Source organism: Pristiophorus japonicus, chromosome 20, assembly GCF_044704955.1.
Source record: "Pristiophorus japonicus isolate sPriJap1 chromosome 20, sPriJap1.hap1, whole genome shotgun sequence".
In the NCBI taxonomy this organism is placed as follows: Eukaryota; Metazoa; Chordata; class Chondrichthyes; family Pristiophoridae; genus Pristiophorus; species Pristiophorus japonicus.
Window position 1 is genome coordinate 13916307 of NC_091996.1, and position 15656 is coordinate 13931962.

The 15656-nt window shown below is 47.1% G+C and overlaps 1 protein-coding gene across 1 annotated transcript in view; it reads left to right on the forward strand.

Annotated features, from left to right (window-relative positions):
- The window catches only part of cfap157 (cilia and flagella associated protein 157), a 57936-nt gene extending 43207 nt beyond the window's left edge, over positions 1–14729 (forward strand). The window contains exons 7-9 of the mRNA XM_070863763.1: positions 2692–2906; positions 7582–7783; positions 14575–14729. Coding sequence (XP_070719864.1) covers positions 2692–2906; positions 7582–7783; positions 14575–14673 — 516 coding nt within the window. The 3' untranslated portion in view covers positions 14674–14729. The remainder of the gene's footprint in view (positions 1–2691; positions 2907–7581; positions 7784–14574) is intronic.
- The last annotated feature ends 927 nt before the right edge of the window (positions 14730–15656 follow it).

Genomic DNA, 15656 nt, shown 5'->3' on the forward strand with positions numbered 1-15656 from the left:
CCAACACCGCCTTCAGTGTGCCAGTGCAGCCTTCGGTCGCCTGAGGAAGAGAGCGTGTCTCTACCATCCTTTCGGGCAGTGAGTTCCAGACCCCCACCACCCTCTGGGTGTAGAAATGTTTCCTCATCTCCCCTCTAATCCTTTACCAACTACTTTAAATCTATGCCCACTGGTTATTTACCCCTCTGCTAAGGGATATAGGTCCTTCTTATCCACTCTATCTAGGCCCCTCATAATTTTATACACCTCAATTACATCTCCCCTCAGCCTCCTCCTATTCTAAGGAAAACAACCGCAGCCTATCCAATCTTTCCTCATAGCTAAAGTTTTCCAATCTTGGCAACATCCTCGTAAATCTCCTCTGTACCCTTTCTAGTGCAATCACATCCTTCCTGTAATGTGGTGACCAGAACTGCACGCAGTACTCTAGCTGTGGCCTAACTAGTTCTTCTAACTGCTTCATTTCATCCATGTACTATGTTCTGCATGCTAGTTATTCGTGCTACACTCCTGAGTGTGCTTGTTTATGTGAAGGCAGAATAAGTTAATGACTGCATTAAAAAACAATGTTGGAATTTAATACTGTTATTTAGCGCAAAAGTAAATTGAAACCCTTAAGATTTTCTGCCTTTCACTTTAATTTTCCTTACTGTGCCTCTTATCCTGAACAAGAGAATGAAAGAACCTGTCCCTAGCTGGCCAGGGCATGAGTGAATAATAACTCTCTCCCAACTCTCTGATTTGCCCTACTCCTTGTCCTGAAGGATGTTGCCCTGTTGCTAACTGTTGGCACAAAGCCATGTCCTTACACGTGAAAGCGCAGCAAGGTGAGCTCCAGCTTATGTCACTTGGCATTCAATTTTCCCACTTCCTCTTCTAAACCCAGTGGAGCGATAGCAAATCGCCAGCCTGTTTTACATCTCTCCCCGTTTTTATTTCCATTCAAGTCACTCTGACATCTCGGGGGCGATTTTAACCCTACCCGCTCAGCAGAAACCTTGCAGGTGGGCATTTAAAAGCGCCCTGGCTCTTGTCTGTCCGAAAGCCGCAATGATCACAAGATCTGCAATTTTAATCTGCTTTCCTAAGCAGGCCGCAAAGAGATGCAGCCGGAGCCAACAGGGTCCTTCTTTACATCTCCATGTTGCGGCCCAATGACATCATTGAGACCCGAGTGTCATTTTAACTCTGGCCTGAGCGGGGAATAATCCAGCTGGAGTTAAAATTGATGCTGAGGTTAACACCATCCACCCAGAGGAAAGTGAGGCAACCAGTTCATCCATGCCAGCTCGTAAGGACAAGGTCGTATAAATTCTGGAAACAAGGCTGGATTTTCAGCTCTCATCCACTCTGTTTTTCACCCCGGAGCAGCGGCAATGGCGGCAGGAAGGTGTTTTGGCCAGGCGGTCAGCCTCCAGCGCTCCGCAGCGATCCTCAGGTCTGGTTTAGCGGCGGCACTGAGCAGCACCGTCTGAAAGAGCTGCGCCCGGTATGCAACGCTGCTGGTTGCGACGCCGGCGCGAGTTTTGATTCTTGCCCGATCAGTGTGCCCCAAAGCGCACCTCGCACTAACCGCGTGGGGAATCAGGGGGTCCAACGCTACCGGTAGCAGAGAGGTAAGTAATCAACCCCTAAGGTAAGTGAGATTGTTTTCTCTCAATTTTTTTTTGCAATTTGTGTTGTGGTGGTGTGGGCAATGATTTGGGAATATATTTGTGGGCGCTAACTTTCCCGCCCCGCCGCCATTATCACCCCAAAAACATCAAAGCCGAAACTCCAGCCCATAGACACTTGAATCTATTCAATAGATTGGCTGTCTAACGCTGTTAACTTGTCAGCTATCTAAAGCATCTAATCCTAAATTAATCTCACCAAATTTATATCATCTCAATCACTTATCTCAACTATAATCAGCAAGCAGTTAATGCTCAGCAATATTATTGAACAGCTTTTGTTATTTATTTTGTCAATTAACCCTGTCGCCTAATTACTTGCAATGTTTTTAATGATTCCAAGGTTAATAAACAATTGTTAGTTTGTTACATTGGCTTCCGGTTAAGCGACGCCTCGATTTCAAAATTGTCATCCTTATTTTCAAATCACTCCATGGCCTCGCCCCTCCCTATCTCTGTAATCTCCTCCAGCACCACAAACCCCGAGGTGTCTGCGTCCTCTAATTCTGCCCACCTGAGCATCTCTGATTATAATCACACAACCATTGGTGGCTGTGCCTTCTGTTGCCTGGGCCTAAAGCTCTGGAACTCCCTCCCTAAACCTCTCCGTCTCTCTTTCTTCCTTCGAGAAGCTCCTTAAAACTTACCTCTTTGAGTAAGCTTTTGGTCACCTGCGCTAATTTCTACTTATGCAGCTCAGTGTCAAGTTTTTAATCTCATACTACTCCTGTATAAATTCAAGTTGTTGACTAATTATTTGCAGACTCAATGTTTTCAACGCTTCCAAGGTTAATAAACAATTTGTTAGTTCGCAACTTTGTTGTCTGACGTATTTGATAATTGGCTAAGGATTTAGCTGGTGCTTTTGCTGAATATTCTTGTAATTATCCCAGTTTTCTTACACTGGTGATTGGATTGCTTTTTGAACCCTCAGCAACTGTTGGCATGAACATTTCTAGAATTGGGAATGGATATATTCTCGAGCATGTTCTGATTGTGCAGGGCCCTTTCTCTGCAGGAAAGTACAAAATGTGCAGACGAAACCTTTCCTGCAACCAATCTAGAAAAGACTGATTCTGAGGTGCTGCTGTACGCTCATCGCGGCCAAATGATGCAGAAACTGCTGTTCTTGCTGAACAGTGCAGCCGTATTCGGACTTGGGCCTTCGCTGGGCGAGTTTATTAAAGACGAGCTGCCTTTCCTAGAACACAAACCTGCGAACGTTCTGGGGAGGTACGTTATGTATCGAGTCTAACTATTAAACAAGGGTCAGCATGTATTTCGCTAGAATTTTCTACCCGCATTTGGTTTGTGATTTTAAAAAGATATTCATTGATTTAATTACTCACTGCATCCTCATTTTAACATCCAGATTCCCTCCAATGTTCTTCCTTGCCCCGAAGCTGCTGGGTCATAAAAAACAGAAAATGCTGGCAATCTCAGTGGGTCAGGCAGCATCGTTGGAGAAACAGTTAACGTTTCTGGTCAATGACCCATCGTCAGACCTGGCAAAAGTTTGAAATTAACAGATTCTTAAGGAAGTGCAAGGGGCAGTGAATGAGTGAATGGGGGAGGGGAGAAAAGAACAAAAGGGAAGGTCTGTGATAGGGTAGAAGGCAGGAGAGATTTGAGAGAGAAAAGTGATGATGGGCCAAATTGAGATGGTAATGGCACAAGTTAGGAAACAAAAGATGAGTCTAGATGGGGTGTGAATAGTGGAATAATTACCAGCTGCCTTCCACCCTATCACAGACCTTCCCTTTTGTTCTTTCCTCCCCTCCCCCTTTCATGGCTGATCGTCAATCTCAAACTCCACTTTCCTGCACTGTCCCCATATCCCTTGATTCCCTTAGAGTCCAAAAATCTATTCAGCTCAGCCTTGAATATACTCAACGATTCAGCATCCACAGCCCTTTGGGGTAGAGAATTCCAAAGATTCACAGCCCTCTGAGTTCAGTTACACATTGTGTGCTAACTAAATGTATTTAAGAGGGCGATAGATAGATTTCTAGACACAAAAGGCATCAAGGGGTATGGGGAAAAAGCGGGAATATGGTGTTGAGATAGAGGATCAAGCATGATCATATTGAATGGCAGTGCAGACTCGAAGGGCTGAATGGCCTACTACTGCTCCTATTTTCTATGTTTCTACCAACTGCGTTCTCGGGGAGAGCACACGTGCAATCCTTTTAAAAACACTATGGGCCCAAGTTTCCACAAGAAAAAAAACGGGCGCCCCTCCGAGCTGGGCGCCCGTTTTTCGCGCCTAAAACGGCGCCTAAAAAAATCCTCGGTGTTCTCCACCTACTTACAGGTCCTGTGGCCCTCGGCGCAGCCAGCACGAGCTGTGGGGGGGCAGAGCCTGGTCCCGGCGCTGAAAACAGTGCCGGGACCTCTGCACATGCGCGCTACAGTCGGCACGCAAGTGCAGTAGCTCCAGGCGCCGAACTGTGTGGGAGGGGCCCGAAGCACGCAGCCCCTAGCCCTGGCTGAATGGCCTCACTGGGGCTGCGTTAATGAGGCTCCTCCCACGGCCAGCTCCTGCTCCCCCCCCCCCCCCCCCGCCCCGAGACCCGACACCCGCTCCGCCCCACCCCCCCTCCCCGACCGACACCCGCTCCCGCCCCGACACCCGCTTCCCCCCTCCCACCCTGCCCCAACACCCGCTCCACCCCCCCCCCCGGTCCGACCCGACACCCGCTCCCCCCCGCCCCGACCCGACACCCGCTCCCCCCCCCGCCCCGACCCGAGACCCGCTCCCGACCCGAGGCCCGCTTCCCCCCCCCTGAGGCCCGCTCCCCGACCCGAGACCCGCTCCCCCCCCTCCGACCCGACCGGAGACCCGCTCTCTCCACCCCCCCCCCCCCGACCCGAGGCCCCCGCCCCGACACCCGCTCCTGTTCCCCGACCCCCCCTCTCTCTCTTTCCCCCCCCTCTTCCTCCCCCTCTTCCTCCCCCCTCTTCCCCCCCTCTCCTCTCTTCTCCACCCCCTCTCTTCTCCCTCCCTCTCTCTCTCTCCCCCCTCTCTCTCCCCCCTCTCTCTCTCCCTCCCTCTCTCTCCCCCCTCTCTCTCTCCCTCCCTCTCTCCCTCCCCCTCCTGCTCAGCGACACGAACGGCTGCAGAATTCTCCCTGGCAGAAGCACTTTCACACAGGTAGGAAGATGGTTTATTTAATCTTTTCTTGGCTTATAAATGTTTATTCAGGTTGGATTTATTTGTATAATATCTGTATAAGTATAAATAAGGATTTATTGTCGAATTTAATGAGTTCCCTTCCCCTCACCTCGTTCTGGACGCCTAATTTGTAACCTGCGCCTGATTTTTTAATGTGTAAACAGGTTTTTTCAGTTCTACAAAAATCTTCACTGGCTCCATTCTACTTTAGTTTGGAGTACGTTTTCACTGTGGAAACTTTGAAATAAGGCGTCAGTGGCCGGACACGCCCCCTTTTGAAGAAAAAATTCTGTTCTAAACTAGAACTGTTCTACCTGACTAGAACTGCAGAAAAAAAAATGTGGAGAATTGCGATTTCTAAAATAGTTCGTTCTCCACCAGTTGCTCCTAAAAATCAGGCGCGAATCATGTGGAAACTTGGGCCCTATATTAGAACTGGTAATTGTAAGTGAATTTAAGGAAATAACACAGCCTTCTAATTTATTTATATAGTTTTATTACCCTATGCATATGCAATTAAAAATGACTCCCTGAAATAAAGTGTTAGGTTCCCAGACTAGCAGTTGAAAACCTATCTGAGGTAATTACTACTCTTAGATTTTAGTCATTTTGTTTCTCGTTGCCCATTTTCTTCCTCCACCGCTGAAGGTGCTGATTTATCTTGGGATAACAGTCTACGGGTGCAGGAAGTTTTGATCAGTGAGTCATTCTAGATCCTTGAAAGTGACTGGGTAACGTTAACCTAACTCGTCGGGGTGGGGTGGGATACCCATGGGATCGGGTGGAAAGCCGCGTTCCTGCTAAGCCGCGATTTAATCTGAAGGGTCCCGCGCAGGTCGCTCACCGTCTTTTACATTGTAAACACCGTGCATGGGTAGAAATATCGAGAGACCGTGCATTAAAAGAAACAGACTGCGCAGAACGAAGCACAGCTTACAGGAACATTGGTGGAAAACTGTTTTGTACACCCTGCCTGAAAATACTCCCCACTGTCTCCTTTGTCGTGTCGGCTGTGGCTCAGTGGGTAGCACATTCGCCTCTGAATCAGAAGGTTGTGGGTTCAAATCCCACTCCAGGGAAGGGAGCACAAACATCTAGGCTGACACTAGTGCAGTGCTGAGGGAGTCAGTCCATCAGTCAGTCATAGGCAGTCCCTCGGAATCGAGGAAGACTTGCTTCCACGGCAGTCGCTTTGGGAAAGGGTGGGTGGGACTGGCCCACCGCATGCTCCCTCCGCTGACTGCGCCCGACCCCCGCATGCTCGTGCTGCACTGTCGGAGGTGCTCCCTTTCGATGAGACATTAAAGCGAGGCCTGGTCTGCTCAGGCGGACGTAAAAGATCCCATGACACTATTTTGAAGAAGAGCAGGCGAGTTATCCCCGGTGTCCTGGCCAATATTTATCCCTCAATCAACATCACTAAAACAGATTATCTGGTCATTATCACATTGTTGTTTGTGGGAGCTTGCTGTACGCAAATTAGCTGCCGCGTTTCCCACACTACAACAGTGACTACACTCCAAAAGTACTTCATTGGCTGTAAAGAACTTTGAGACATCCAGTGGTCGTGAAAGGCGCTATATAAATGCAAGTCTTATTTCAATCTAGAGTAAAGTTGGGCGGGGTGTGAAACCAGCGTTGCACCCGATCGGTCTGTTTTCTGCCGGGTGCTTTAGGTTAAAATTGCCTCCATGTCAGCAGGTTATTTAGCTGCTGAAGGCATCACACCTCGGTGCGATCCTAAAATCTATACACATACACTTTTCAGCAGGAGTCACTGATGGCAATCAGGAGCCCGAAATCCTGTCTGATTTCACCCGCCTCGCCCTTGCTCAAGGGGGCTGAGACCAATGGTGCTGTAAAACTACTGCTCCAGTTGAGGTCAGCTAACTCAGCACAGTAGAGGACTCAAACCCGAGATGTTCTGGCCTGTATGGCCCAGTGTTTGACCAGAAAGGTACAGAAAATAATCAGAAAGGCTAATGGAATGCTGGCCTTTATATCTAGAGGACTAGAATACAAGGAGGTAGAAGTTATGCTGCAGCTGTACAAATCCCTGGTTAGACCACACCTGGAGCACTGTGAGCAGTTCTGGACACTACACCTTCGGAAGGATATATTGGCCTTGGAGTGAGCTCAGCGTAGGTTTACCAGAATGATGCCAATTAATTTTGTGAAGGATTAAGCCACGAGGAGAGATTACATAAATTCGTTTTGTATTCCCGAGCACTTAGAAGGTTAAGGGGTGATCTGATCTAAATGTTCAAGATATTAAGGGGAACAGATAGAGTCGATAGAGAGAAACTATATCCGCTGGTTGGGAATGCTAGGACTAAGAGGCTCTAAAAATTAAAGCCAGACCTTTCAGGAGTGAAATCAGGAAACACTTCTGCACATAAAGGGTGGCAGAAGTTTGGAACTCTCTTCCGCAAACGGCAATTGATGCTAGATCAATTGTTATTTTTAAATCAGAGCTTTTTGTTAATCGAAGGTATTAAGGGATATGGGGCAAAGGCGGGTACATGGAGTCAGGTTGCATGACCTCATTGAATGGTGGAACAGGCTCAATGGTCTACTGCTGCTCCTATGTTCCTGCGTTGCCTTTATCCACCCAGTCTTGGGGGCACCTTTTTACATAGTTCTGTGTCGGTACTCTTTGCCTGGCAGCAATTTGCATGTACCCATAGCACTTTCAGTAACAAATCTTGTCCCACTCCCCCCTTTTCTCCACAGATATAATGCTGCCTCTCCTCTCATCAAAGGACCGGGCATCCTGCCCCACTATAAAGTAGGTGACCTGGGTCTGGTTCCACGGCCCAAGCCAATGACTCCCAACGTCGCTGACAAAGTGGGCCAGCTGTCGAAGACAACGCGTCTTGGTTTGCTCAGACCATTTTGCAAATCAGCGCCAACCCAAATGAGTCATTTGCATAAGGTAAATCTCCATTCACTCTGAAAAGATGTAACGTGGGCTCAAGGCTGCTTCAGTGACACTAACCTCTCATCTCTGGGATGCAGGTTAAAATCCGGCCTATACTACTTCCAGTGTCCCTGACTACTATGTGTGCGGAAAGTGTGTCCAGCTGCAGCTCCTGACAGACCACATGACGGCACTGGAGCTGCGGATGGACTCACTCTGGAGCATGCGCGATGTTGAGAATGTTGTGGATAGCCCATCTAGTGAGTTGGTCACACCGCAGGTAAGGGCTAGGATAGATAGTGAATGGGTGACCAAGAGACAAGGCAAGAGCAGGAAGGTAGTGCAGGAGTCCCCTGCGATCATCTCCCTCCAAAACAGATATACCGTTTTGGATACTGTTGGGGGAGATGACTTACCAAGGGAAGGCACCAGCAGCCAGGTTCATGGCACCATGGGTGGAAAAAGAGTGGGAGAGTTATAGGGATAGGGGACTCTATTGTAAGGGGAATAGATAGGAGTTTCTGCGGCCGCAACCGAGACTCCAGGATGGTATGTTGGCTCCCTGGCGCAAGGGTCAAGGATGTCTCGGAGCGGTTGGAGAGCATTCTGGAAAGGGAGGGTGAACAGCCAGATGTCGTGGTACATGTAGGTACCAACGATATAGGTAAGAAGTGGGAAGAGGTCCAACAAGCTGAATTTTGGGAGCTAGGAGTTAAATTAAAAAGTAGGACCCCAAAGGTAGTAATCTCTGGATTGCTACCAGTGCCACGTGCTAATCAGAGTAGAGGGAGCAGGATAGTTAGAATAAGTACGTGGCTTGAGCAGTGGTGCAAGAGGGAGGGATTCAGATTCCTGGGACATTGGAACCAGATCTGGGAGAAGTGGGACCTGTACAAAAGGGACGGACTGCACTTGGGCAGAACTGGAACTGATGTCCTGGGGGTAACATTTGCTAATGCAGTTTGGGAGTGTTTAAACTAATATGGCAGGGGGATGGGAACCTATGCAGCGAGACAGGGCGAAGTAATATGGAGTCAGAAACAGATGGTAGAAAGGTAAAAAGCAATAGTGGAAGGCCGAGTAAACAAAGGCAAGAAACAAAAAGGGCCACACTACATCATAATTCTAAAAGGACAAAAGGAGTTAAAAAAACAAGCCTGAAGGCTTTGTGTCTTAATGCAAGGAGTATCCGAATTAACTGTGCAAATAGATGTTAACTGATATGATGTGATTGGGATTACAGAGATGTGGCTCCAGGATGATCAGGGCTGGGAACTTAACATCCAAGGGTATTCAACATTCAGGAAGGATAGAATAAAAGGAAAAGGAGGTGGGGTAGCATTGCTGGTTAAAGAGGAGATTAATGCAATAGTTAGGAAGGACATTAGCTTGGATAATGTGGAATCTATATGGGTAGAGCTGCAGAACACCAAAGGGCAAAAAACGTTAGTGGGAGTTGTGTACAGACCTCCAAACAGTAGTAGTGATGTTGGGGAGGGCATCAAACAGGAAATTAGGGGTGCATGCAATAAAGGTGCAGCAGTTATCATGGGTGACTTTAATATGCATATAGATTGGGCTAACCAAACTGGAAGCAATACGGTGGAGGAGGATTTCCTGGAGTGCATAAGGGATGGTTATCTAGACCAATATGTCGAGGAACCAACTAGGGGGGGAGGCCATCTTAGACTGGGTGTTGTGTAATGAGAGAGGATTAATTAGCAATCTCGTTGTGCGAGGCCCCTTGGGGAAGAGTGACCATAATATGGTGGAATTCTATATTAGGATGGAGAATGAAACAGTTAATTCAGAGACCATGGTCCAGAACTTAAAGAAGGGTAACTTTGAAGGTATGAGGCTAGGATAGATTGATGAATGACACTTAAGGGGTTGACAGTGGATGGGCAATGGCAGACATTTAGAGACCGCATGGATGAACTACAACAATTGTACATCCCTGTCTGGCGTAAAAATAAAAAAGGGAAGGTGGCTCAACCGTGGCTATCAAGGGAAATCAGGGATAGTATTAAAGCCAAGGAAGTGGCATACAGATTGGCCAGAAATAGCAGCGAACCCAGGGACTGGGAGAAATTTAGAACTCAGCAGAGGAGGACAAAGGGTTTGATTAGGGCAGGGAAAATAGAGTACAAGAGGAAGCTTGCAGGGAACATTAAGACGGACTGCAAAAGCTTCTATAGATATGTAAAGAGAAAAAGATTAGTAAAGACAAACTTAGGTCTCCTGCAGTCAGAATCAGGGGAAGTCATAACTGGGAACAAAGAAATGGCAGACCAATTGAACAAGTACTTTGGTTCGGTATTCACTAAGGAGGACACAAACAACATTCCGGATATAAAAGGGGTCAGAGGGTCTAGTAAGAAGGAGGAACTGAGGGAAATCCATATTTGTCGGGAAATTGATGGGATTGAAGGCAGATAAATCCCCAGGGCCTGATGGTCTGCATCCCAGAGTACTTAAGGAGGTGGCCTTGGAAATAGCAGATGCATTGAAAGTCATTTTCCAACATTCCATAGACTCTGGCTACCCTCCACTCCATAGGAACTGATTCAATGTAACCCCACTTTTTAAAAGAGGAGGGAGAGAGACAACACGGAATTATAGATAGGTCAGCCTGACATCGGTCGTGAGTAAAATGATGGAATCAATTATTAAGGATGTCATAGCAGCGCATTTGGAAAGAGGTGACATGATAGGTCCAAGTCAGCATGGATTTGTGAAAGGGAAATCATGCTTGACAAATCTTCTGGAATTTTTTGAGGATGTTTCCAGTAGAGTGGACAAGGGAGAACCAGTTGATGTGGTGTATTTGGACTTTCAGAAGGCTTTCGACAAGGTCCCACACAAGAGATTAATGTGCAAAGTTAAAGCACATGAGATTGGGGGTAGTGTGCTGACATGGATTGAGAACTGGTTAGCAGACAGGAAGCAAAGAGTAGGGGTTAATGAGTACTTTTCAGAATGGCAGACAGTGACTAGTGGGGTACCGCAAGGTTCTGTGCTGGGGCCCCAGCTGTTTACATTGTACATTAATGATTTAGACGAGGGGATTAAATGTAGTATCTCCAAATTTGAGGATGACACGAAGTTGGGTGGCAATGTGAGCTGCGAGGAGGATGCTATGAGGCTGCAGAGTGACTTGGATAGGTTAGGTGAATGGGCAAATGCATGGCAGATGAAGTATAATGTGGATAAATGTGAGGTTATCCACTTTGGTGGTTAAAAACAGAGAGACAGACTATTATCTGAATGGTGACAGATTAGGAAAAGGGGAGGTGCAACGCGACCTGGGTGTCATGGTACATCAGTCATTGAAGGTTGGCATGCAGGTACAGCAGGCGGTTAAGAAAGCATGTTGGCCTTCATAGCGAGGGGATTTGAGTACAGGGGCAGGGAGGTGTTACTACAGTTGTACAGGGCCTTGGTGAGGCCACACCTGGAGTATTGTGTACAGTTTTGGTCTCCTAACTTGAGGAAGGACATTCTTGCTATTGTGCGAGTGCAGCGAAGGTTCATCAGACTGATTCCCGGGATGGCGGGACTGACATATCAAGAAAGACTGGATCAACTGGGTTTGTTATTCACTGGAGTTCAGAAGAATGAGAGGGGATCTCATAGAAACGGTTAAAATTCTGATGGGTTTAGACAGGTTAGATGCAGGAAGAATGTTCCCAATGTTGGGGAAGTCCAGAACCAGGGGTCACAGTCTAAGGATAAGGGGTAAGCCATTTAGGACCGAGATGCGGAGAAACTTCTTCACCCAGAGAGTGGTGAACCTGTGGAATTGTCTACCACAGAGAGTTGTTGAGGCCAATTCACTAAATATATTCAAAAAGGAGTTAGATGAAGTCCTTACTACTAGGGGGATCAAGGGGTATGGCGAGAAAGCAGGAATGGGGTACTGAAGTTGCATGTTCAGCCATGAACTCATTAAATGGTGGTGCAGGCTCGAAGTGCCGAATGGCCTTCTCCTGCACCTATTTTGTATGTTTCTAAGAGTGCTTCTGTCTGTGCTGGTTCTAAAGGCCTTGTGTGAATTAACATTGGCCAGTAAGAACGGAAATTACAGAGGCTCTGGCCACAATCTTCCAATCCTCCTTGAATATAGGGGTGGTGCCACAGGACTGGAGGATTGCAAATGTTGGACCCTGTTTAAAAAAGAGAGGAATGAACCTGGCAAACTACAGTCCAGTCAGCCTAACATCAGTGTTGGGGAAACATTTAGAGACAATTAATTGGCATTTGGAAAAGTATGAGCTAATAAATGAAAGCACGGATTTGTTAAAGGCAAATCGTGTTTGACTAACTTGATCGAATTCTTTGATAAAGTAATGGAGAGAGTTGATGAGGGTAGTGCGATTTATGTTGAGCATATGGACTTTCAAAACATCATATAATGGTTTGACAAAGTACCATATAATAGACTTGTTGGCAAAATTAAAGCCCTTGCGATTAAAGGAACAATGGCAGCATGGATACAAAATTGGCTAAGGGACAGGACAGAGAGTAGTGGTCAACAGTTTCTTTGCAGACTGGAGGGAAGTTTACAGTGGTGTCCCCCAGGAGTTGGTGTTGGGGCCCACTGCTCTTTCTGATATGTCAATGACCTGGACTGGGGCATCATTTTAAAATTTGTAGATGACACGAAACTCTGAAATGGAGTAAACAATGAGGATGGTAACAGACTTCAGGAGTACATAAGCAGACTGGTAAAATGGACAGACACATGGTAGATGGAATTTAACACAGAGAAGTATGAAGTGATGCATTTTGGTAGGAAGAATGAGGAGGGGCAATATGAACTAAATGGTACAATTTTAAGGTGGGGTGCAGGAACAGAGAGACTTGGGAGTTTGCATACAGATAAGACTGTTAAAAAAGCACATGGAATCCTTGACTTTATTAATAGAGGAATTATGTTAAACCTTTATAAAATATTGGTTAGGCCTCAGCTGGAATATTATGTTCAATTCTGGGCACCACATTTTAGGAAGGATGTTAAGGCCTTGGAGAGGGAACAGAGGAGATTTATTGGAATGTTTCCCGGGATGAGGGACTTCATTTATCTGGAGAAGCTGGGGTTGTTCTCCTTGGAGCAGAGAAGGTTATGAGGAGATTTGATGGGGGTGTTCAAAATCATGAATGGTTTTGACAGAGCAAATAAGGAGAAACTGTTTCCAGTGGCAGAAGAGTCGGAAACCCGAGGACACAGATTTAAGGTCATTGGCAAAAGAACCAAAGGCGGCATGAGGAAACATTTTTTTACATAGCAAGTTGTTATGATCTGGAATGCACTGCCTGAAAGGGCGGTGGAAGCAGATTCAGTCATAACATTCAAAAGGGAATTGGTTAAATTCTTGAAGGGAAAAAATTTACAGGACAATGGGGAAAAGAGTGGGGGAGTGGGACTAGTTGGGTAGCTCTGTGAAAGATCCGGTACAGGCACGATGGACCAAATGACCTCTTTCTGTGCAGTATCATTCTGTGGTTTGAAACACTGTTAGGAAGAGGCATGAGCCTACGGCAAAGGACTGACCCTCAAACTCTCTTGGAGAAGGCACAGAATGGCCAGTGTGGGAGCTGGAATGATGTCACATTGATGCTGTCAGATGTTCTCTTCTGTGTTTGGGGCTAAGGCACGTTGTTTGGGGCAATGTAAAGAGAGCTTTACGCTGCATCTGAACTGAACTGTACCTGACCTGGGGTGCCAAATTCTGACAAGGAATGCCTGAAACGGAAGGAGATGTATCCCCCAGCACACTTGCCTAAAACTCTCAACTGACTGAAAGTAACCTGGAATTTGTTGCAAAGTCTTTGGGGTGGAAATTCCGTCGTCTGCCGCCCCTCTTAGCGCCCCTGAGATGCGGCAATGGCGGCGGAAAGCACTTGCGCCCGGGTGGCCAGCATCCAGCGCTCCGCCGGGACAGTCGGTGCCGGAATCGACGGGGCACGGAGCATTACCGCCCGGAAGTGGCGAGATGGTGTGCCACGCCCCTGGTTGCGACACCGGCTCTGTTTATGGTTGCCACCTGACCCTTAGCGCTCCGTAGCGCGCCCTGGTGGGAGCACCTGTGAAAGCTGCCGTTCCAAACTGTAGCGGCCGCAGTGAGATAAGTCATTTAAAAAAAAAAAACATTTTTGTGATTTATGTTGTGGTAGCGTGAGCGATGTTTTGGGAATGTTTTTAGTGGGGTTTTTTTCAGGTTTTTCCCCCCCGCCCCCCCAGGCCTCTGTGATGGCGCTCCGAGGCCGGTTGTTTATCTCCCTTAGCATCCCGCTCCAAACTCCGGCCCAGCTTATGAATTTTGCGGCGGCAGAAGCAAACCATTTGCCAGCGCAAAATTTACCGCTCCGACCGGGACACCGCCCCAACTGAGGCATCACCGAATTTCTCCGCCATTGTGTCAAACACTTGTTTGACGTAATCTTCAGGATTTTAAATCTCAGACTTGGCATCATTTAATCACTACTTCTTGCTGATTCATCCCATCCTCTCTGCCATTCTTTTTCCCCCTCCCTTCCTTGCCAATTTTGTCTCCTCTCCTTAAAGCATTGGCTCATTGATCAGGTCTCATTCCATGGGGCACTAGTTACCTGCCGTACCTCACCAAGTGGCCATTACGCACGTGTGGGCAAAGATGGTGAAGGCAGGATTTTGGCACTCAGTCCTCAGGCTGAGCTAGTATGGTGCGCTGCACTGTGGGACTGTGCCTTTCCCCTGGGACTTTTTAAATAATGATTAAAAAAATAGAGGAAAATAATATTTTTCCCCCCTTTGTTATTTGCAGAATTCGGCGACTGCAGATCATGCAACACAGACCTTGATCCTGCCCAAAATCGCAGCGGCGTGCTGCCTTCAAGACCAAGATTGCACATCAACTAGTTAGATTTTCCTGATCATCAGCAAATTTTGTCGCTAAACTCAATTACATTTTAAAAATTATCAACTAGTATTCTAACTGAATTTATTGTTGTTTGTCCACTGATTTTGATTTGTGTTTCCTGTTCAAAGATTTAATCAAATTACACTTTCCCACATTACAACACTCCAAAAGTGCTTCATTAGCTGTAAAGCGTTTTGAGATGTCTGGTGGTCGTGAAAGGCACTATATAAATGCAAGTCTTTTTTTAAAAAAGAATTCATCGTGGTCTTTGAGGCAGCAACAACAATGATCGATTTTTAAGGAACTTGTTCAGACTGTAAGCTGGAAGGCAACAATTCAAATCGGGCACTTATTTCATTGTACATTGGCTTCAATAAGCAGTTCTGTAATATAGCACAGGGCTGATTTTAACCCTGACTGTCCGGCAGAAACCCAGGCGGATGGGCAGTTAAAATGGCCCATGCGATCCTGTTGCATTCTCGTGGGTTTTCGATCTTGATCTGCTCTTCTGAGTAGGCAAGAGGGACACCCGTCAGAAGCCAGCTTTAAATACGTAGGCCAGGCTGTGTTGACGTCATCGGTGCCTGACCGCCATTTTAACCGGAAGCCTGCTCCGTGCAAGCCAACCTGGTGGCAAGGTGGGCCACGGCCAGAAGAGGTACGCGGTTTTATTTTTTTTTAGTTTCCTTGTGGGACCAGAGTGCTTCTTTGGGCCCTTTAAGGAAACCACAAGCTTTCCCTGCCCCAGGCTTTCCTCTCCCATCCACGAGGCCCTTCCAAACCCCCTCCCAACTACTTACCAGAGTGTTGGGGACCGTTCCTTCGGATCATGACAGCTTGCACTTGTATAGCGTCTCTAACATAGTGACATTTCCGAAGGTGTTTTGCAAAGAGGCAATTGTGCGCTTTGCTTGGTTTGCCACTGTCACCGGGACGTCGATTTAACGACCAGTTCGGTGCCCTGTGAGACGACATTAGTTGTGATC